The 23,941-nt window shown below is 42.3% G+C and overlaps 1 protein-coding gene across 2 annotated transcripts in view; it reads left to right on the forward strand.

The window, feature by feature from the left end:
- Window positions 1-21,360, forward strand: part of LOC121707084 (potassium voltage-gated channel subfamily KQT member 2) — a 44,916-nt gene extending 23,556 nt beyond the window's left edge. The window contains exons 6-17 of one of the 2 annotated variants that reach the window (XM_042089378.1): window positions 841-966; window positions 1,832-1,942; window positions 2,198-2,293; window positions 2,955-3,049; window positions 4,899-4,967; window positions 5,797-5,826; window positions 8,747-8,976; window positions 10,302-10,349; window positions 14,332-14,440; window positions 14,643-14,774; window positions 18,429-18,552; window positions 19,591-21,360. In XM_042089378.1, coding sequence (XP_041945312.1) covers window positions 841-966; window positions 1,832-1,942; window positions 2,198-2,293; window positions 2,955-3,049; window positions 4,899-4,967; window positions 5,797-5,826; window positions 8,747-8,976; window positions 10,302-10,349; window positions 14,332-14,440; window positions 14,643-14,774; window positions 18,429-18,552; window positions 19,591-20,373 — 1,953 coding nt within the window. In that variant the 3' untranslated portion in view covers window positions 20,374-21,360. The remainder of the gene's footprint in view (window positions 1-840; window positions 967-1,831; window positions 1,943-2,197; window positions 2,294-2,954; window positions 3,050-4,898; window positions 4,968-5,796; window positions 5,827-8,746; window positions 8,977-10,301; window positions 10,350-14,331; window positions 14,441-14,642; window positions 14,775-18,428; window positions 18,553-19,590) is intronic. The other variant, XM_042089379.1, reaches the window with a different exon arrangement.
- The last annotated feature ends 2,581 nt before the right edge of the window (window positions 21,361-23,941 follow it).

The raw sequence follows: 23,941 nt of genomic DNA on the forward strand, positions 1-23,941 counted from the left end.
TGTGTGTGTGCATGTGTTTTTGCATGTGTGTGTGTGTGTGTGTGTGTGTGTTAGTGTGTGTGTGTGCATGTGTTTGAGCATGCGTGTGTGTGTGTGTGTGTGTGTGTGTGTGTGTGTGTGTGTGTGTGTGTGTGTGTGTGTGTGTGTAATTCTCTGTGTGTGTGAGACCCAGAGGGTGTGAGCGGGTGGGGTCTGCAGGTCTCCGGCTGCAGCTCTCCAGAGAGGCTCTGGTTGCTGCGGTCGCCCCAGGCTGCCTCCCAGCTCAGAGCCAGCAAATGGCACACGGAGAGCTTTTACAAACACAAGCCTAACTCAATGAATACATTAAAGGGTTGGAATAATTGACTCTAAGAATGTAGGCTTCCTCCTGTAGTTTTATTCAAGTACTATATGGTGACCTTTAATGTGTTTGCATTGAAACTGAATTAGCAGGGTGTGGTGACATGCCATTTTAATAACATACTGTATCTTTGGTGCTCACTGCTCAATGTTTTTTTTTATCCAGTTGTTGATTATGCCATACATATACTGTAGGAGCTATGCTTTGCATGCTACTGTGTAGACTTGTATGTTATGTCTCATGCAGCCCTTGTATGGTTGAAACTGTGTGCATAATTTCCAGACTTTGGCAGTGATTGATTTGTTTACTCTGACACACGTGCTGTTAATGCAGCAGCCTGTCATCGTTGCCGCATGGCACTGCAGTATGTGTGTGTCTGTGTGTGCTGCGGATCTGTTGCCCCCTCTCCACCCCCTCCGTCAGCCCTAAACACCCAAACACCCTCTCTCCTCCACCACCATCAACACCCAAATGTGCCACTAAATCTGTGACCTTGACAGGAGCTCATCACAGCCTGGTACATTGGCTTCCTGTGCCTGATCCTGGCCTCCTTCCTGGTCTATCTGGCAGAGAAGGAGGACAACGAGATGTTTGAGACCTATGCCGATGCTCTCTGGTGGGGCTTGGTGAGTTCCAACACACACACACAAACACAGAGAAACACACACACACACACACACACACACACACACACACACACAAGCAAGCCTCGATTTATCCTCCTGAAAGACACTTTGTTTTTCCCTTTTTTGCAAAAGTGCTTTTGTTCTTGTGTCCTCTGTACTGTGCATGGGAATGCACTATCCTCAGATGGTGGTTGTGATGAAGTTGTCTTTTATTTCAAGAAGCCAGAGCTATCTGGCTCTGGGCCCAGCTATAGCTATTGTGTTTGATTGATTGAAAAGATAATGCACAACACTTGGCCAAGAGCTATGTAGTACTGTAACATTATGCATAGCCACCTACACCTATGCAGTGTACATGATTGTGCAATGTGCATGTGTTGTGTATGTTAACAAAGGTTTGCAAAATGTGTAAATGTCAATGAAATAGTATCATTTTAGCATTATTCTAATCAAAATAGCTTTCTAATCTTTTGCACAGACAGATTATTTTGGTATTTAATTGAATATTCACACAGTAACCAAGGGTGTTACCCCTCCATTTAATGTGGTTCTCTTAATTTAATTTTCTCATAAATGAATTTACCCCTTTAGTCATCAGTCACTTGCCTTGGTAATGATTTACAGTCTGTCAGAATGTGTGAAACTTCCTATTACTACAATGGATTCTACTATAACTGTTACTGTAATAATGACAAATGGTTGATTAATAGATACATGTCAGCAGGAATGTCAACCTTTTAAATATGTAACATGTAAAATTTCCCCTCTCTTAATGTTCAAATAACCCTGACCACCATTGGCCATGGAGATAAGTATAGCCTTGTAAATATGTAACATGTTAAATTTCCCCTCTCTAAATGTTCAGATAACCCTGACCACCATTGGCTATGGGGATAAGTATCCGCAAACATGGAATGGCCGTCTTTTGGCTGCAACATTTACACTCATTGGTGTGTCATTCTTCGCGCTCCCAGCGGTAGGTCTACCATTCCTAATGGGATAAGGTTCCATTAAAATACTTTTAGGTCAGTGCACAATCATGGGTGGTAGAGACCAAATGGTAATGGTAACACTATATTGGGATGGTGAGTGCATAGCACATTCAAAATCAGCAATGTCACAGCGGAAATAACAGATTGTGTATACAGTAATGATGAAGATGAGTGGTTTTGCCATTGTGGTTGATAAATCAGGAAATTGCATGAATGTAATCGTCTTTCCTCTCTCAAAGGGAATCTTGGGCTCTGGTTTTGCCTTGAAAGTGCAAGAACAACATCGACAGAAACACTTTGAAAAACGGCGCAATCCTGCAGCCGGGCTTATCCAGGTGAGTAACATACTGAGCATCTGTACACATGCTGATAGACACACAGGTACAGTTTTGGCTTCGGCACTGAAGATTTGCTAGAAAAGGACTCATTTATCAAAAATTGTATTTCATTCTCATGTTTATCCATATTACTCATTGATAACCCATTGATCAGAGAAATGTTATATGACTCTTGTGTTTATCCACACAACAAATAATATGATAAGATGACAATAACAGATGATGACAAAATACATACATACTGCATTCATAATGGAACCCCTAAAAATCTTATCAAGCAAACTAGCAAAAAACAATTGATGGGTCATATCAGGTTGATGCTGATGCACATGTTCTCACTCGTGGTAATAATCCATAATAAACTGCATATATACAGTAGGTCAATAGTGTGTGTTGGTTGTGGGTGGACAACAAAATCTGTGATAGCACGGGTAACATGTTAGATAATTATCCTTTCGTTCTCTGTCCTTGGATTATCAAATAATGCATACTAAATGGAGCCAAATGAGCAGCCTGGCTTCTTGCGTTTGCTGCTTTGAAGCCGTTGGCCATGACGACAGACCTCCTGTGTCTTAATTACACACACTCAGAGTAGTATGTGTTGCAGCGTATGCATTATTCATGGATTATTTTATTTATTTAATTCTCCTATCTGCAGGCGGCATGGAGGTTTTATGCCACGAATCTCAACCGCACAGACATGCAGTCGACTTGGGACTACTACGAAAGGACTATATCTGTCCCAATGTACAGGTATTGATCCAGAATAACTCAGATACCAGATTTACATCTGAGATTTACATATCTCTCTTATTCTCTGTCTGTCTCTCTCTCATTCTCTCTCTCATTCTCTCTCTCATTCTCTCTCTCATTCTCGTTTATTTGCTCCATCCCTATCACTCTGTTTCTCCCAAGTGGCGATGGAGGAGGATTGAGACATCACCAGATCAATTGACCTTTAATGTTTTTTAGGGGCTTGTGAAGGTTGATGCTCAGGCAGAACCTGAGCATGAAGCTTCTTAACAGAGCCTCCTGATTGGAGTGCTCCTTCTGCCCCCCTGCCAAACCTGGTATCCTGGTATCTCAGTTGCAAGCTTTTAAAGTGTACAGACTTCATTTCGGGAATGAAAGATTGCTGGCAGTTAGTGGAAGCTCATTTTGACAATGACATGCCCTTAGTTCTTTCTCTTGCTCTCTCCTTCTCTCATTTGATTATCTCCCTTTCTCTCTCTCTCTCTCTCTCTCTCTCTCTCTCTCTCTCTCTCTCTCTGTTTCTCTCTCTCTCTTACCTCTGCCATCCTGTAAGCTTTGGCAGAACAGCTCATTTCATCTTCTTTGATAGAGGCTGACTGATGTTTGACCTTTGCTTTGAGGGAAGGACCTTTAAAGTTTATAGGGCAAGTGAAACTACAGCAGGGAGCTGACTAGAACTCCTGTGTGCTGTTGCCTAACCTTATATGTGGAAATATATGTGGATATTTTCTGTTTGAAAGGTCTAAAAAGCACTGCTGCACAACACCTGCCGGCATCAAACTTGTTTATATTTTGCTCTTTTCATTTTGAAACATAATGCAAATCTGCATTCTACAGAGGCAGTCGTGCTCTGTAAATATAAATCTCCTGAAGGTTATCATAGATGGAATTGACTCATTATGCAAAATGAAGATGCTGTCTTGCACATGTACATTGTAAAGGTAAGGTCAACGCATATCTACAGTATTGTACAGAATGTCCATTGTAATAATGGATCATTTTCCATTTGCATTTTTTTTTCTCAAATGAACATAGCTCACAAAAAATCCACTCCATGAAGGGGTGGGGTGGAGTGATAAGCATTCGCCTGCTGAGTGGCCCACTGAGTCTAAATTGAATATGGGGGAGCATTATTTAAGTCTCATCAACTTGCCAGTAGGGGAAAAATACAAGGTGTGCTGTTTTATTAGGGTTTTGTTGTTTTGTTTTTACTTTAAAAGCACAGGCCTTGCCAAAGGACACATTACCCAAGGCGCTTAGTAAAACTGTTTGCCCTTGAGTCTTGTGTCTTGGCTACTTCCGTTTACGACAGTAGCAGCATGTATTTATTTCCTTTCTGCAGACTAGTGGCAGTGAGTTGTGAGTTGTGTTCCCCCAATGCACCAGTGCAGTTAGCAGCGGGAGTAGCAGCAGGATCAGGGGCTGGCAGCATCATGCAGGATCCCCACCGGAGCATGCCTTAATGGGCTTGCACTGTCAGCAAGCTCCTGCAAGGCTTCCACTGGTTCAGCAGGGGCACTTTGCTTGGACGAGCAGGATGCACTTAGTGTAGCTCAGTGATGTTGTACTTTTTTTTTCAATGGCCATGCTGCTGGAAAAAAAAATCATCTTCCTTTAAGACGTTGTTTCAGGTGTCGTGTCCAAAGATGCCACAGCTGTTGAGAATTTATGGGACATGGTGGTATGGAGTTCTGAAAAAATAAATGTTCTGCCAGATAATTGTGTAAGCTTTCATATCTATAATTGTATATTTATGTACAGTACTAACAATTCCATGGTGAAAGTGAAGTGACAATCACAGACATTCTTGCTGTCTTGTTTTATTTTGTTAACATTTCGTTTTTTGTAGGCTCATTCCTCCACTAAATCAGTTGGATTTGCTTCGCAACCTGAAAAGCAAATCTGGACTCTCCTTCAGGTATAGTATAATACATGATCATTTTCTGTCAAATATGGAAATAAATGGCTATGCTTTTCCTCACAGTGTCTAATATGAAGAGTGCTTTTTTATCACTGCTTGGTCCACGCAGTGGGGAAGTGCAATTCCCAGAATGCTTGTCCTGTCTGTTAGCCCAATGGACCCTTTCAAGAGAGTTCAATTATCAGCATCATAGTTGGCCCCACAAGACTTCCTTTTTAACATTCCATATGTTATCTTATTATACGGCTCTTCACAATGCAAGTAGAATGCTCCATTGACTTGAATGGGATTTCCGAAAGTTCTAGCGGTCATTATTTCTTGGGAAAGGACCTCTGAAAACAAGAATGACTGCTGTCAATGGCAACGGAGTTTGTGCTTGGAACTTCATTCAAAAGTGAAAGCAGATGGTTGATCAGCTGAGTTCTAAAGAATGTTTGATTCAAGTTGAGCGTGTGTTGCGAACTATTTGTTTCTCAGCAAAAGCCACGACGAAACGGTAACAAATAAGTGTAAAGAGACATATCATGGAGTTTATTTTTTCGTTTTGGCAAGTAGCCGTATAATATGCGGGATAATGTATAGAGCGCCGGTCATCATAGGAAAATAAGTCCCTTCAGGGCGAAACAAGACCCCTCCGCTGGCGCGTCGGGGTCCGGTTCGCCCTGTCGGGACTTATTTTCCCCATAATGACCGGCGTTCTATACATTATCCCTTACTTAATGTAGAGGAAGTAGATTGGGGCCCAAATAGAACGTTCAAGCATTGTTTTTGTTTACCTTGATGAAAGGGTCTATAGAATAACTGAGCATCCGTTTCCTCTCTGCAGAAAGGAGCAACAGCCAGAGCCATCTCCCAGGTCAGAGGAAACCTTTTGGAGCTTATCTCCCTCTCTTGTCTCTTCCACACAACCGCCCCATCTATGCTATTGCATTATATGTGACATACTATTGCATTTTAATATGATACACCTTTACATTATAATATGGCATACAATTACATTATGATATGACATACAATTACATTATGATATGACATATGATTTCATTATGATATGACATATAATTACATTATAATATGACATACAATTCCATTATGATATGACATATGATTACATTATGATATGACATGTTTACATTATAATGCATGAAGACTCTTCTGAGAACCTTACCATCAAATCTCTAAATGTTCCTGTAGAATTGGCCTAAATGCCAATATCAAGGCATACCCAAAAGTAGATTTAAAGCTGTTCTTGAACCATAAAGTAAATGCATGATGTTGGTCCTTTTTGAAAGATAAGATAATGATACTGAAGTTCATTCTCTTAAAGTCAGATGAATTGATGTGCTCCCTCCATTGAGTAATAGCGGTTTGAACACACTGAGGTAGAAGCTCTCACTATTCTGCCTGACCAGACTGTGCATGTGCTGTCTCCGTATAAATGAATCTTTGATCACAGTTTGCTGTAAGTGAACGTCACGTTCCCCCTTCTTCTCTCGCTCCAGCCTCGTCCACAAGGACATGTCAGGGTTTTCCTTATGGCCTGGGCAATTTCCCACCTAACCATGTGTGATAGCCTGACATCAGTGCGAGGGATATTTATGTGTGTGACGCCACGCCAGGCCCTATGAGTTGACCTTGCCCACATGTGGATGGATGTGTTGGGTTCCGTATGGCTCTCTGCAACGGTCCACATAACTTAGTTCACTCCCGGCAGGAGCATGTTAGACTGCAGCTCAGATATGCGGTTTAGTTTATTCTTTGTAGATGATTGAACTGCCTATATGGCCAAAAAGGGTTTGAAATTGGTTTTACTTATCTCATTATTCTTTCTTTGGTTTTGAAAAGTTATTTAGATAGAAAGGAGCTAAACTGAGTTCTACCTTTTTGAGTTCTACGGTTTTGCTCATGGCAAGTTCTCTACACAGTAATGATATCCAAACAATACATAGATGGCATAAATTAACACAATGAGCTGTTGACAGAGTTGTACAGTGCAAAAACACACACAATCTCTTATCTTTCTGAATACTAATACCGATGTTATGAGTACACAATGGAACAATAATAAAGTTATTTGCTCTTGACATGCTCAGTGAAAATCCCCCCCAAACCATGAATTCCTGTTTCTCATCAAGAAGTCACTCATGGTGCACCACCTTCTCTTCAGCTTGATGAAATGAAATATGCCTCTGATCCACGAAGATTGGGTCTACGCCAGGATTGATTGATTTCAGTCTCAGTAGAAAACAAGAACCAAGCACCTACAGCAGCCATGTGTGTCAAGAGCTGCTTTGAGATTGGCTGTGGCTCAGAGTGCAGTGGGTTCAAAAGAGATCGGATGGCCATCTCAGTGATAATTCAAAGAATTCCTATCAGAACAGATACTGATAGAACGATAAGCAGAGCATGTGCTGTACATGTGCATGGTGTTCATGTTGAATCTCATAGAAACAGTATATCACATGCAGTGCAAAGCTGTAGTAACAAAATATACACATAGGAGATAATAGAGATAATCGAACCAAGAAAAGAAACGTGCTTATATATTTTTATGACACAACAAAAAATGTTGTCAACGACATGATAAGACCAATTAGATCCATCCTGCCAATTCTACCAGAAAGACTCAGAATCAGTAGAATCAGTTGACAATTTAATTAGTAAAGGAACGGCTTGGATACAAGCATGATAGAGTCCTGAATAGGTAACAGTCTTTGGCGTAGGCCCCGTCTCGGATCCGTCCAGCGATGAGCGGATCTCGTCTCCTGCCGATGGATGAAGGCAGGGGCGGGGAGCCTACCCCCCCACGACGAGACGGGGACCAACTGGTGGCGGTGGCTGAAGGAAGATGATGTGGTAGGCAGACCATGCCCGATGGACGTGGACTGCTGGCAGAGGTGGCTGGAGGGGAGGTGGAGGGGACGTCAAAGTCGGCGTACTGAGAAGCAAAAGCAGTGTTAGGTGGAACATATTTAAAGAGCCCACTGAATTCCTATAGGCTAGCGCTGATTGAATGAGTGAATGATCAGATTGCAGGGCTTTCCCGAAAAGTAGGCAAAGCTAAGATTGGCTCCATGTAAGCATGGGAGGAGTAAAGCTACACTACGAGTCTTCCTAGTAGAACTTTCGCTGAAGCTATCATTTCCTTAAATCGTAACCAAATTTTACTTTGCCGTGTCCTAATTAGCATTCTGAACCAGTAGGAAAGCCATTAATTAGTTCACAATTCTGTAGCAGATCCCATTCATTCAAAGTTCTGCAGAGCATAGATGGAAAGTATTTATTGAGCTGCTGGTAGACAAGAACTCAATCCTCCAAAAGCTTTCTTCAAATACACAATCTGTTACACAAACACAATTGTGTTAAAGAGTATAAGTAAGTATATATACTGTTTTGATCCCGTGAGGGAAATTTGGTCTCTGCATTTATCCCAATCCGTGAATTAGTGTAACACACTCAGCACACAGTGAGGTGAAGCACACACTAATCCCGGCGCAGTGAGCTGCCTGCAACAACAGTGGAGCTCGGGGAGCAGTGAGGGGTTAGGTGCCTTGCTCAAGGGCACTTCAGCCGTGCCTACTGATCGGGGTTGGAACCGGCAACCCTCCGGTTACAAGTCCGAAGCGCTAACCAGTAGGCCACGGCTGCCCCCCTAAGAGACATGTAGGTTAAGCTTTTGGGAATCAACCTGGGGTCCGGTGTCTTGTGGTCATTGAGCCTCCGTGAGAGGGCGGCCTGTTAACCCCCCCCTTCCTTGTCCTTCCTCCCACTCCCAGTCAGAAGGTGAGTCTGAAGGAGAGGGTGTTCTCCAGCCCACGGAGCTCCGGCACCAAAGGCAAGGGCTCTCCGCAGGGCCAGCAGCCGCTCCGCCGCTCCCCGAGTGCGGACCAGAACAGCATCGAGGACAGCCCCTCCAAAGTGCCCAAGAGCTGGAGCTTCGGCGACCGCAGCCGGGCGCGGCAGGCATTCCGCATCAAAGGGGCGGCCTCCCGACAGAACTCCGAAGGTAGGCCACGATATGTCCAGCACACTGTTTGTTGCTGTGTAGTGTTTGCTTTGATGGATGTCTGGTTGTCAAAAGCAAGAGTGGTTCACTCTGTGTTTGTGTCTGTGATGTGAATGATCTGTGATTGAGTGTTGTCTAGCCACTGCTAGTTCATTTCTGCTGCAGATGATCATACATGGATGTATGAGCTTAATGTAGTGCTGTAGGCTACTTTTCTCCTTTTAAGTAAGGGATAATGTATAGAACGCCGGTCATTATGGGGAAAATAAGTCCCGACAGGGCGAACCGGACCCCGACGCGCCAGCGGAGGGGTCTTGTTTCGCCCTGAAGGGACTTATTTTCCCATGATGACCGGCGTTCTATACATTATCCCGCTTATTATACGGCTACTTGCCAAAACGAAAAAATAAACTCCATGATATGTCTCTTTACACTTATTTGTTACCGTTTCGTCGTGGCTTTTGCTGAGAAACAAATAGTTCGCAACACACGCTGAACTTGAATCAAACATTCTTTAGAACACAGCTGATCAACCGTCTGCTTTCACTTTTGAATGAAGTTCCAAGCACAAACTCCGTTGCCATTGACAGCGGTCATTCTTGTTTTCAGAGGTCCTTTCCCAAGAAATAATGACCGCTAGAACTTTCGGAAATCCCATTCAAGTCAATGGAGCATACTTGCATTGTGAAGAGCCGTATAATAATGTAAACATAATCAATTCCAGGCTACTTTCAGTGTAGGATGTGTTTTAGAGTTAGAGAGGATATGGCCCTTGATACTATCCCTATGTCCCTTTCCTCTTCAGGAACTCATCAATATCTGTCATATGTTATTGCTATTGTGAAATTGTTGCTATCTGGTTAAATGTTCAGGTTAGCCAGCTCGGGTCTGTGGGGGGAATAGAGTGTCTCATGTAGTCCCAGTTCTAAACATAAATCTAGATCCAGCTCAGTTTAAAGATTGTGAGAGTAGGTATAGATAACACAAGGCGTTTTTGGATAGCGCAAGTGTGTTTTGTATAGCTTCACTGTTTTGGTAGATCTGGTAGATCTTGTGCTCTGCATGTTGTCTTTGTGCTCAGTGTGTTGTGTTGCTGTGTGTGTCCTGTGTGTCACATTATCAGTGTGTAGTTCAGTGATTCAGTATCATTATAATTACATTTTCTTATCTTTTTTTTTATCATTATACAATTAGTGTGTAGAAGCCTGTCCAATTAGGTTTTAACATATTACAGTCATGTGCATTTGTGTCACATTGATATCTCATGATGAGGTGATACTGGATCCTGACATTTCTCTTCATGTCTCTGTTTGGTGCTGTACTAGTCCTGATTGAGATGCAAACAGAAGATTTAAGGCAGAAGAGCTCTCCAGGTCAGGCAAAAACAACGGGCCCGGCCCATGCAACCTCAACCTGTAGAAATGGCATCCACCAAAAATTACAACAGTATAGCATAACTAGTATCATGCAGATTATGCTATCATCTTCTGGTTTCCTTTCAGAGGAGAATGAGTTTGTTTTGTGTTTTATGATTTATTGTTAATGTCATCATTTGGAAAACATTAGAATATGCTTTATTTATTTGAATGAACAAAGCCAATGACATTTTGTGATATTATGTTGTTTTTCTTTGTGTATTGTTACTTTGCAGGTTATGTTTAACACATTTTTTGTATTTTCTTTGTATGTTTTTGTATTTTTTACCATGTTTTAAAATATTGATTTTATAAAATAAACTTTAGTCACTGCATTACCAACCTCTGCAACATCTTTCATCTCTCTGTCATTTCTGAAGTGCTGAGGAGCATTTGTCATGCGCCATATGATATCATGTGTGTACACCCATCATCATTCACATGCATCGATTTGTTCATGTGTATGTGCTCACTATAGTGCTAGTGCATCGCTCATCCTTTGGACACCCTAAAACATACTCGCTGAGTCAGACTGCAGCTGACCCGAGTCCAGGTCTGGATCAGTGCCCACTTTGTGCCAGAGTCTGCTGGTGTTTGTCCTGTCGGTTCATATAGAACAGGAATACGTAGAGACCCCTACTGGAGACTTATGCGGCATCTGGGCTGCTTCAAAGACATCTACTCAGGAGCAACCTGTCCCTCACAGCAGCCCTGCCGCCTCAACAGTTTGGGCCCCATAATGCTATATTATATTCACCTTCACCCGCAGCAAACATAAAGTTTACTGTGAACACTGAGTGCTTGAAAATGTGCTGCTTTCAACAAATCTGAATGCTGACAGCACAAGACAAAAAAACGTGGGTACTGTTCTTAGTTCTTAGTAAAATCTTAGTTCAATTCCATTTGCAAACCAATGCACTCAGTGAACTATATAATCTAATATTAATATTAATACTATTTCTGACTTGAGATATGTCATGTTATTGATAGAGAACATTATGCATATGATATGGGATATGGGGAACTGTCTCAATGTTCCGTTGTAATAGGCACCGTCCCATAGAATATATCACAACAAGCACCAGTAACTCATCTCTTGTATCTTATTATGATCATGTATTTACAAACAGCACAATACATTTTCAGATGTGTTCACTTCAGAGTCTTGTGCCAAAACATGTAATATATAATATGTATAAAGTTGTGTATATCCTTTACATCAGTCAAGCATGGAAAGTCACCTTTTGCCATTATGTCATGCATACTCACTAAATGCTCGATCAGTAAGATATGGACATGTGCTTTTGATTTATTTTACACTCTAAATGTATGCACAGAGCATGCTTACTTTTATTAATCAATCTCTCATTGATGTCAGCCATATAATATTAACTGTATACATTAAATGATAAAACAATGCAGTAACATAAAGCGTTTTTCAAAATCATGAATTATTTTTGAAAACAAATGAAGTTAAGTACTATACACTTATTGGCTTACATTTCGTAGTATGGGACATGAATTAAATCTGATTGTGTATTGTGTATGGGGTAATGGATTTATCAGTGGTTTTCTGTGGTATTTCATTAACCATGATTTTGAAAGCCAAATGTTTGAGCATTTAATTGACATGGTTAAAATGTTCTCTCCATCAATGCATATTATGTTTGATGCCTGGATGTCTTAATCTTAATATATTTTATGTCTTTAGTTTGTTTTTTGTTTGTTTTACTTGCAGATGTCAATATATGGTATATTCCTCTCCTGAAGGTACAGCTAGGGTTTATAATGACCACTTCTATAATCAAGCACAGTCAAACTGTCCATCCACCCTTATAGACTGGAGTACATTCCTGGTCTCCAATCAGTAGTGCATGCTGTAAGGGTTAATCCGTGTTAGTGCAAAACAGGGCTAATGTCTTTTACCAACCGAGCTTTTCGTACTGTCTCAGAAGACCCTTTCCACTTAAGGCTAATGGCTGTCTTTGGAAAGAGATGCATTTCATCAAAAACCCCATAATTGCTAAAGGACCAGCAACACTCATCTATCTGCTTGTGCGCCAGTCAGTGCAGAGAATACAGACGAAGCTCTCCTGTGCCTTCAGCGAGAGTTCAACTGCTTCAGATATTCAAGAGAAGAGTCCCTACACGCTCAGTGGCATTGCTGCACTTTTTTATTTGTTTGTTTGCTTTCTGTTTTATACTTTCTGTTGAGTAATTGTTGCTGTTTTTCTCAAAGGCCCTGTTTTTATTCATTGTTATCATTTTCCAGCCTCTGTTAACCAGCCTTTTACTTTCGTCTCTCTTCTCCTCTCAACTCTTTGCAGCAATTGAAGGGTTGATCAGTAAGAGAATATCACATTTCTGCTGGGGGTTATGGCCACCTAAGCAAGCCTATTATGTAAACCTGTAGAGCCAGTAGAACTGATAGAGAATGCATGTTTCAGTTCTAGAACCATCCCATAAGCACATGGCAGGGACCATCATTTCATGAATCTGGATCTTAAGACCCCAGCAAGTAGACAGAAATCAAAAAGCCATGCACTGTAACCAGCATGGCTGCGGGGCCGGGGCACTCTAACTTGCATGACAGGAAAGGCAGTCTCGATGGCCCTCCTCTGATCCCAAAGTAGAACCCTTTTATTAAGCCAGAACCACCGGCCTCTGAGACTGTGCACCCGTCCGTTCCAGACTACATCTCTGGGCCAGTATCGAACACCAGTGTGGGTGCAGGTTGATGGCAGTCTCAGGGCCCTGCGGTTCTTTGTGTCATTGACAGCACGATCAATATATGCCACTCTCCCATGCTACGTAGGATGGCATCCGGAGACTAAATGTGGCACAGCAGGTGGACACTGTGGTCCAAAACTGGGCAACACAAGCCAGGTATAACCCCTTTTACAACAGGTATTTGCATGGCTCACATGAAACGGCACTATATGCACCCCCAAAACACATGAATGCACTCACAAAACACACCTAAGCTTGCAGATAGACACAAATATGTACTGTGTCACACATACCTTGTAACAGTACAGAACTAAAAACATGCTTGTTTATTCAAAAGTTCAACAGAATTTATGTTATTTCTATATAACAATTATTTTGAAGGACTTAAAGAGCAAGTACGAAAATATCAAAATGACTTCAAATTAATTTAGCATCCCAGGGAATTCTGCACTCGCCTCCAGATTTGAGTATTGGCAGCATGTGCCTTTGTTTAGCTCATTATGACACACCGTTATGAAACAGACAGTTACTATTTTCTGCCTTTTCAGTGAAGACTTCAGCAAGCTTATAGGTCAAAGAGAACATTTACTCTTCACATCAAACAGCAGCTTACTCATTCACAATACTGGAGTCTCAGATCTCAGAAATAGTTTGACACATCGCTCTGAAGTCTCTTAGACGAAACAGCGTTATTCTTACCGTTTACACTTTCAGAACATGACAGAGGAATGCCCTCAATCAGCTGTATTCTCGTGATTCTGACATATTTCTCCGACTTGACTAGACAAGGACCACCAGCCTCAGCTTCAGCCGTGATCGCATGGGCAGAGCAAGTGAACGAGGCTTTATTTTTGGGCCACAGTGATCACCCTTAGTCGACCCTCAAACCCCTTCTGAGCCAGCTTCCTACCTTTTTTCCTTCTTTCCTGCATCAAACCGTAGTGGCATCACCTGTAGCCAATGAGATGACACGGCACTGGCCATTAACCTGCCCTAATCTCACCTGGTGTCCAATGACACACTCTCTTACTGGACTGGGCTATGCAAGTTAATGGCTGTGGCTGGCCTCTGCTTGGTTTCATGCCAGACACCCCCTGCCCACCCCCTCTGATAACTGACTGAGTTAGTGAGCGTGAGGGAGCAACAGGGGAGGGACGCGCTTGTGTGCACTAACTCTGGAGCCCTGCTGTGTTCATGTTGTGTTTTCTAGAGGCGAGCCTTCCTGGGGAAGATATTGTGGACGACAATAAAAGTTGCCATTGTGAGTTTGTGTCTCAGGATTTAACGCCTGGACTCAAAGTCACCATAAGGGCTGTGTGGTAAGTAAAACTGATGAATCTGCAATCTTTCTTTTTTTCACCTGTGAATGTATTTTCCACATCCCCCCTCAGTAATTGTCTCTGCAAATCACATTACGGTGTAACATTATGTTCTATTGGTGCTACATTTAATTTCAGGCTACATCATTTGGATTACCAGTCTGTGATTGAGTTAATGAATGTAAAATCTCTTTCCCTCCAGCATAATGAGGTTTATGGTCTCTAAGCGAAAGTTCAAGGAGAGTCTGCGGCCATATGATGTGATGGACGTCATAGAGCAGTACTCGGCCGGCCACTTGGACATGCTGGCCAGGATTAAAAACCTGCAGTCCAGGCAAGACACTTATCCACGCAGGCCAACTCCTTGCCCTGTATTACTTGTGCCCATTCCTGTTTTTCCCCCTGTTTCTATGGCTACTGTTCTATTTCTTCTTTATTCTCACCCTCACTCTTCGGAAGACTGATCACAGCACTCAGTCTCACACTAGGGGATTTCAAACATGGCATGTGCCACGTACCGCTCCCACACTCTTGTCTGGTATCCATGATGTTTGTTCTCAACAGTGATGCCCTACATTCTTCACCCTGCGTGTCGTCCGCCTTAACCACTGGTGGCACGAACTACATTTCCCACGATGCTCATGTTGTGAAGTGCTGTGGTCACAGCCATTTCTTGGTGTTTTTGTTATTGTCATAAACATCTCAGAGTGACAAAGCTCACTCTGGCACATACTGTGCAAAAGTCATTCCAATGTACATATACACTAGACAACATCTATTTTCACTGAGAAAAAGATATGAAAGTCATAGGTAAAGAAATAAGCCCATTCATACTAGCAAGGAGAGTTCATTTTGCAGAAAGCAAGGCATCTTATGAAGACACATAGGCATTTAGATGTTTTACCATCATGATTGAATAATCAGTAATTTTACTGGTAAAACCCAGCTATTACCCTTTTGCATATACTGTAGATTGTTCCACATATATGCAAATATATTCCTACTTTTCCAAGTCATATGCAGAAAGCAAGTTTTATGCTTTATGGAATATCCAACGACACAAAATAATGGCAAACATTTTATGATTGGCTGATGCCAATGTAGAGAATAGAAATGTACCAGAAAAACAGTGATTCTGCTGTTGGAATTTGACATAATGTGGAATATATTTTCACTTATCTGTCCTATGTCTCTGTTTCCCCATTATGAAACCCTCCCCCCTCTATGCCTATTCCTTGTGTCTCTCCGTCATTATTTGATGTGCATCTGACCCTCTCCTCTGCTCTGGTCTGTGTTGGGTCAACCTGCCCTGTGCCGGTGTCTTCTCTATTTGCTTTGCCAGGATAGATATGATTTTGGGTCCCCCGGGGCCCTCCACCCCCCGCCATAAGAAGTATACAACCAAAGGAGCCAAAGTGTCACCTCAGTACTCTCCTAGGTTAGGACCCACTAGACTGCATCTCTCGCCCTCGCATTGGAGTCTCTCTCTCTCTCTACACTGCTAATGGAGAGACTAAAAGAAAATGGCTTGCAACCTTTTTTTGATTCGAGCTATGTGACTGATTGAGTGTGAGAGCTGTCATTTTGACTCAATCTGCAGCTCAGTTGCGAAACAACAGAGCTTGTCTGGTGGTGGTAAATTGAACAAATCAGACCCTACCTAGGCTGCAAATCTAATTGACAATAGCAAAGGAGATATTTCATAAGCCCTGTTCCACTACTTATTATTGCATAGACACTGTTAATCTCATCTGTATCCCTACAGCTGGCTTTGGAGATAGATGCCCTCCATAACCATAACAGTGTGAAAAACAACCATTATTTCATCAGTGTGGAAAGTTTAATCTCAGGTTCCAAAGTAGCAAAGCTAAATCTGTCTAATGGATTTGTAATTTACTTCCTGAATCTAGTTTGGTGCATCTGAGCCTGCAGGAGCTCTCTATTAGTTACAAAGCGGCGTCGGAAATGGAAAAGTAGCTCTGGATTCAAACAACTGAATAAGCATTGATCACCTAGATTAGCTTATTGTTTGGTAGTTTGAAATGGACATGAAAATTAAACTGTATCACTGTTTCCATTTTCACGAATCAGTTAATGTGGCAAATAAAATTATATTTGCTTGGTCAAGCTGAGATTCTGCCCCCAGATAAACCTTTGTGAGCTGTGAGCAAACAATGTAACTGATAAACGAATTAACTAATTCATTTGGTGAATTGTATTTGCAGAATACATACAAGAAACGTGCGGCTAGCCAGTCAAATAGCTGAATAAAAAAAGGTTGTGCTCGATTGCTTGCAACGCTTCAAAAAAGAAAACCTCAGCAATATACTGTATGTCTATCAACAAGGTGCCAAAATGCATCTGCAATTGTGAGTCAAGGAGGCTCCTATGACAGAAATCGAACTGTCTCAAGTCTCCTCTGCACGCTGGCATGTGAGATACTGTAGGATTGCATGCCACCTAGTGCACTATGCCACTGTGCTTAGATCATTAGACCTTTCTGCAATCATCCTCTCTACTTTTATGGAATCGAACCACGTTCTAAATGCTGTCCATACAGTTCAAATGGTTATTTCTCCTGCCAGTTTATTAAAAAGCATTGTACTACTAGTTCAGAAAATCTGGAAAAAGACATTGCCTACATTGATACTACATATTTAATCATACGACAATTATAATACCCACAACAGCACATGTCAAATACAAGATAATCTGAATATGAAGCTGTGCTATACTTTGCTTGGACTAATAGCACACTAACCTTGTCAAGGGGTATATTTTCCATCATAGCACACCACTGGCTTTGGGTAAGACCAAGACCATGAAAAAAGCGTATTATTGTGTGATCATAATGTTTTCATAACCAGAAAATGGAACTGCTTATAACCATTCCTAGCATGAGAAGGACTGATGACAAAACCTTTTCGGCTAGAGAAGTAGAAAAGACTCAGCAAAAGGCCAATTTAGTGGTCTGTCAAGTTGTTGTGGGAGTGGTTATAACAAGTGCCGGTATATTGCTAATGTGAAAACATTATGTGCCCTCAGTGACACGCGTGTGCAGCACTTCAGTGCAGTTCAAATAAGAAGATCTGGTTATATGGCGATGACCTTGTTCTCTATCTCCGACACTCCAGTTTCCTGATCTCTCTCTTTCTCTCCTCTCTCTCTCCCTCTCTCTCCTCTTTCTCTCTCTTTCTCCTCTCTCTCCCTCTCTCTCTCTCTGTGTCTGCACTGAGCTCACTCATCTCATGGGCAACACAATGCATGATGCACCCATTCCCCATTCCCCATTGCCATACCTTTTGCACTGTGCTCGTAAAGGTGAAAAGTGTGCCTGAGTGGGAGTGAGTCCTCTCCTTAACGTCAAATCCACACTAAAACATCATGACACAGGATACACACACAAGGAACGCTGCCATCACAATGAGCTGATGAGTGCAAGAGTGAGAACACTTCCTGTAACCCATAACTGCCAATGTAGGTTTGTCCTCATCTTGAGATCATACCTATCAGTGTTTTTATATAGCACATTAGCAGACTAGCTTGGAGATTGATGGACCTCATCTCTCTCTCTCTCTCTCTCTCTCTTTCTCTGTAAATGACCTGAAGGGGTTGGTGTGCTTTTGGGCTGCCACAATTTTTTAATCTAATACTAGGCCTACATTAAATAGAAGTTGTATTATACATAATGACAGTCACTGATGAATGATGTTCCCTTCATCACATATAATCACTCAGAAGACAGTAAATGCCTCAGTCGTCACAGCCATTACACATACCTAATGAATCCATGATAGAACACATTAATAACTGCAAGCTTTTGTCACCTTTGCTGTACACATTTCCAATAACAAAAGCTTTGTGTTTGGATGCAAAAACAGTAGTGACAATGACCTGATTTACAGAGGGAACTGACTGGCCTGACAAAAGGTGTTTCTCGAGTATTTTCTTTATTCTAGATGTTGCCTGTCTTTGCTCTGATTGGTAGAGTTGACCAGATTGTTGGTAGAGGTCCACCAATCACAGATAAGGACCGCCCGAAAGGGACCACTGATGGGGAGAGTCAAGAAGATCCCAGCATGATGGGAAGACTGGGGAAAGTGGAGAAGCAGGTATGGAGGACGTGGATTATGATCTGAATGTTCTCCTTTCACATGCTGACAATGTATGGTGCTTATGCAACAGAAGTTATACTTTCTAGCTAACTACAAATACTAAGATTGTATAATATCAATTGACACTGTTTACAAACATTTATGGTTATGGTTAGGGGTTTGGCTTGGTTAAAGCTGCAGTTAGCAAGATTTTTTTGATCATATTCACTGAAACCGACACTATGCTCCGACAGAACAACATAAATCAGCCGGTTTTAAAAAAAAGCCCGCACTTCTACCTCCACCTAGAGCCTGTTATTTGTTTTGCAAAAATCTACAGCTGCCGGTTTTTCTGGTCCAATCAGAGCAGGGCTGTGTGAGATCTGACTGTTAATCACAGTCTGGTGCAGTCTGGTGTGCACTGACAAGCACAAACTTGATGAGAGGGTGCTCGGTGGTAGTGGGGGAGGGGCATGAAAGTTGTAAACATTCAAAATTTTGGCTAAGTCCCCTCAATCTGTCAGACTTGCCAACTGCGGCTTTAAGTTGATGTTTTGTAATTGTTCAAGAACAATTTTGTGTAATGTCCGGCAAAAAATCAATTCATAGTCCACATTCCATAAAAGATGGGGGCAGTATACCTCCAGAAAGTGAGTTGGTCTACCCTAGAGTAACAACCGAGACACGTGTATTGCAGTTTGGCTGGCGGTTATGTTGCCCGCATACCGCCTCCCTGGCCGAAACTGGTATTATGACACCTGTCGGGCTGTGGCTAGTAATTTAGCATGCTAATTCAGGTTGATATCTCTGTTGCACTATACCATTTTTTTAATGACATCATCGCCCTTATTTCTTCTCATTCTTTTGATACGTGTAGCTCATTTTTTAGATATTTTTACCTCAATTCTTACACATGGCACCTTTAAAGACTGAAATGTCAACAAAGCCTCTGTAAAGTCTGTGAAAATGAACTTGCCTTTAGCCTCGCATGGTTGAGCGTGTACTTTGGGGGCAGCTGAGTGGTGCAGCTGAATATTTTGATTTTCCTCATGACAGGTGATGTCAATGGAGAGAAAGCTTGACTTCCTGGTGAATATCTATGTCCAGAGAATGGGCATCCCACAGTCGGAGACGGACGCCTATTTCAGCTCCAAAGAGCCGGACCCCGCGCCTCCCTACCACAGTCCGGTGGATCACCTGGAGAAGACCGGCTCCATCACCAAAATCATCCGCTCCAGCAGCTCTGCCGGGCAGAAGAACTTCGACCCTCCTCCCTCCACCTGCCTCAACCAGTCTCACTGCCCCCCCTCCACGTCCTGGCACCCCCACCCCCACCCCCACTCGGACGGCCCCCATCACAGCCAGGGCGCCTCGCCTGTGGGGGACCCCTCCGTAGTGCGCATCCCACCTCCCCCCGCCAACGAGCGCTCCTGTGGGGGCCACAATGGTCACAAGAGCGGCCACCACTCCCGGGGGACTGGAGGAAAAGGAAGAGGAGGAGGAGGAGGAGGAGGAGGAGGGGGAGAGGAGGCCAAGGCCAGGGAGGCCCAGGGAGGCTTGGCGCAGGCGGGAGCAGAGAGCGACACCTCCATCTCCATCCCGTCCGTAGACCACGAGGAGCTGGAGCGCTCCTTCAGCGGCTTCAGCATCTCCCAGTCCAAGGAGAACCTGGAATTCCTCAACAACGACTACTTCAGCAACACGACCCGCTGCACCAAGGCACGGCCGTACATCGCCGAGGGCGAATCGGACACCGACTCAGACCTCTGTGCCCCCTCGCCACACTCGCCCACAGGGGAAGAGGTGTACGGGGACAGAGGCTGGACCGCTCCCAAGTAAGCTCCCCAGACAGATACGTGTGATGGGAGAAGATCAGTAAAGGTCACTTAGTCCAAATGTGACCGGTTGGTACACTAACCTGCATGTTACCAATGTCTGTAAACTGTCCAGGGCAGCTGTCCATCAGCACAGTGACTCTGTGACACTGCTCAGACATGTCTGTGGGTCAAAATGTGTTCCAACAACGGATGCCAGTGTGCAGTTTCTGCAACAGAAATCAACTGGCCTCTGTTCTGGACTCTGAAGGACAGAGGGAGATAAAGAAGCTGTTTTTTATGGACAAGAGGTGTCTGCTTATCATAATGGGAATGTCTTTGTCCTGACACAAAAACATATGTTTGTCTGTCTGCATTCACGCACGCACACACACACACAAACAACATATGTTTGTCTGTCTGCATTCACGCACACACACACACACACACACACACACACACACACACAAACAAACTCACACACACATACTCATCTGAAAATGTTCACAACTGATTGTTTTTGAAAACCATTCCAAGGCAAACTCATCACCTCTATCTCCATGTGAATGTATCAATACATGTGACATTATAAGAGAAGGAGTTTTTTTCTGTCCACTGTTGATGATGTTGATGATGTCCATGCTCTATTATTATTTTCTAAAACACAGGAGATTCACTTGGATACACTTGAAAATGCAAACTATCCTTGAGTTAACACAATTTTCTAAAATTTGCATGTGGATTAGAACAACTATTTCAAATAGAATGTATATTTAAAATGAATTTAATAAGAATATTGCCAGAGGTTAAGAAACATAATATTTTGTTGATAACCTTTTGAAGGCAAATTGGTCTCTTTTTTAGTGTGTACTCAAACTATATAGAAATTGCTGAGAATTACTACACCTTCATACAACACTAACATCGGCCCACTGGACTCTTGCACACTTGCGCCAGCACACTGCATGTACACACACACATACACGCACACACGTGAGCACATGTGCACACACACACACACACACACACACACACACACACATGCACGCACGCACACACACACGTGAGCACATGCGCACACGTGCACACACACACACACACCTATGCACACATTCATACATATAACATACATACAGTATAAATAACTGTGTAATCCACCATCCACAACATCAACAGCATATTATGCATTAACAAGTTCCATTGTCACTATTCAATCTGTTCTAAACAGGAGGTGTGGATGTTTGTTACTGTTGTTTACAGTCAACATTCTCTTTAACACAATCACAGGGGTATTTCATTGAGCGGAATACTTAAACTTTAGGTGAGATGCTTCAGCTTCTGTCATTTATTGTGCCCTGCCCTTTAAGTGGTCTTGTTGGGTAAACAACAAGCCACACACGTCCACTGTCAATATCACTACACTCTCAGCCTTAAGAACACCCAGGCCACTTCATAGAGTAGTAACATATGGTGGCAAGAAATCAAACATGATGCGAAACTATGATAACAAGACAAAAACATGACAACCTAAACGGCGAAGATAGATTATACAAAAACAACATCGCTGGCAAGGAGGCGAGAGGAATGGAGCATTGTGATAAGTTAGTAGCCTCTCCTCATCTGCTGAAGGCAAACTGGGTCTAAATGGGTTCCTGTTTGCCTTGGTAGGTACTCCTCGTGAACAACTCTCACATCGGTCAGCAGAGAGATCCAGAGTGTCCTGTTCAGCACCACGGTGAGAGTGAGATATCAAACTGAAGCCCATGCTTAAATACAAATCATCTACATACCGAGGACCGACAAACAAGCTAGTGAAGCACATTTTATAGTAAATTGTCACCAGACCTATCTGTCTGAAAGACCAATGAATTTGCTTTTTGAAATACCCATTGTATTAAAGGCACTAAAACTCATTCGTTTGCATTTTAAAACACTGTGCTGGTATTTTATGAATTTGCTTTACTGCTTTATTTACTCTAAGCCATCTGGACGTGCATTGTGCAATGCCTACACCAAATCTCAGTCTCAGTCTTCATTTGACAGTGTCTTCAGTGACCATTTTCAAAGCAAGAATTCTCAATTATTTTCTTTCACATGACAATAATAATCATAAAGAACAGTGTAACTGCATGCTTTACATACTGTACTATAGGAGATATTAAATAGTTATGTTATACTGGTCAGCATCATACCAGAGTGGAAGGGAGCTTGGCACGACAGGGATCATGATGGTTATAATTGCTTAACTGAGGTATCTGGAACTGATTAAATTACTGTTTTTTACAGTATTTACATTGCACCAAAGTTAAATATTTGTCTGACCAATCAGACATCTTATTGCTCTTTAGTTAGCTGATTTACTCAACTCCAAGCCTACATTTGATCTTCCAAATGTAGAGGGATCCTGGACACCCACTATAAGAACAATGCCTTTGTGGTAGATTAGACTGTAATATTCTATTATCTTCAAGACAGTTTATGTTGTTTTTGCAGCTTACAGTCTAATATTCAAAGATGAACGCCAGCAATGACTTCACTTACTATAAGATTTAAACATAGTACTCAACTCACCATTGTTTTCTTAGTCCAGCTGTGTGATTCTCTGCCATGTACTTTCTTCGACTACTGGTATTTGTACATCTTACGAAACTATCAAATAGCAAAATGGCCTCCTAGTTTTTCATATCCATGGTTTTAGACATCATGCCATGGAACAAAATCTGTGGCATTGTTTTGTCAGTGTTGACTGGGCCGCATCTGAAGCCCATGCCATGACTACTGATATGCACAGATTTGTTTAATTACAAAGATTATTTTTAGTCTTCCTTCTATCTGTTCAGAGTTGCATCATCCTTGCGGAGTGACTTCCCACCTCTCTTTAGATGCTTTTCACACCATGCCTCTAAGGACCGCCACCGGCAATGCCAAAAGGGACCACTTACCAATCGGGGGTGGGAAGTCATACATCTCCTGCCCAGTCTATGAGAAAGACTTTAATACTGATATCAGTGCCACCTCTGAAAGCAAATCACTGTACATACACAAGGCCCAGCATATAATGGCAGAATCAAATGTGCCATTCACCAAGTGTACTTGTGGTTAAGAGAAATTAACTTTGGGGCAAGAACATAATAGTCTGAAGCATTCAAATGACCAGTGATTTTGTCAGTACACCAGTGGTATGCCTTTCGCAGACCTTTAAAGTGGCACTGATAGTGTCACTGGATTGGCAGTCTTGGGCAGGAAGTCTTCTCATAACAGGAAGTCTTCTCATTTCAGAATGGGAATGAAACCTTAGGAGCAACCTGTTCAATCAGGGAACATGTTTTTGGAATGAATCCTGGCACAGTGCACAATGAAGAATGCTTGTTATGGAGAATTAAATTCTGTTATTTTTTAGTTTTTTCTTCTTTCAAATCTTTAAATGTCATGGATATTGTTCATCACAGCTGCCTTTGCTTGGTAAAGACTTCATTTTTCCAAAGATGATACTGTATTTTGCTAAAAAAAAAAAGGAAAGAAAACAAATTGCCTTGGATGTTACTAATGTGTCTCGGATGCTTTGCTTTGTCCATGTGTTTGTTTTGTTCTCT

This window comes from Alosa sapidissima, chromosome 4 (assembly GCF_018492685.1).
Source record: "Alosa sapidissima isolate fAloSap1 chromosome 4, fAloSap1.pri, whole genome shotgun sequence".
Taxonomy (NCBI): domain Eukaryota; kingdom Metazoa; phylum Chordata; class Actinopteri; order Clupeiformes; family Clupeidae; genus Alosa; species Alosa sapidissima.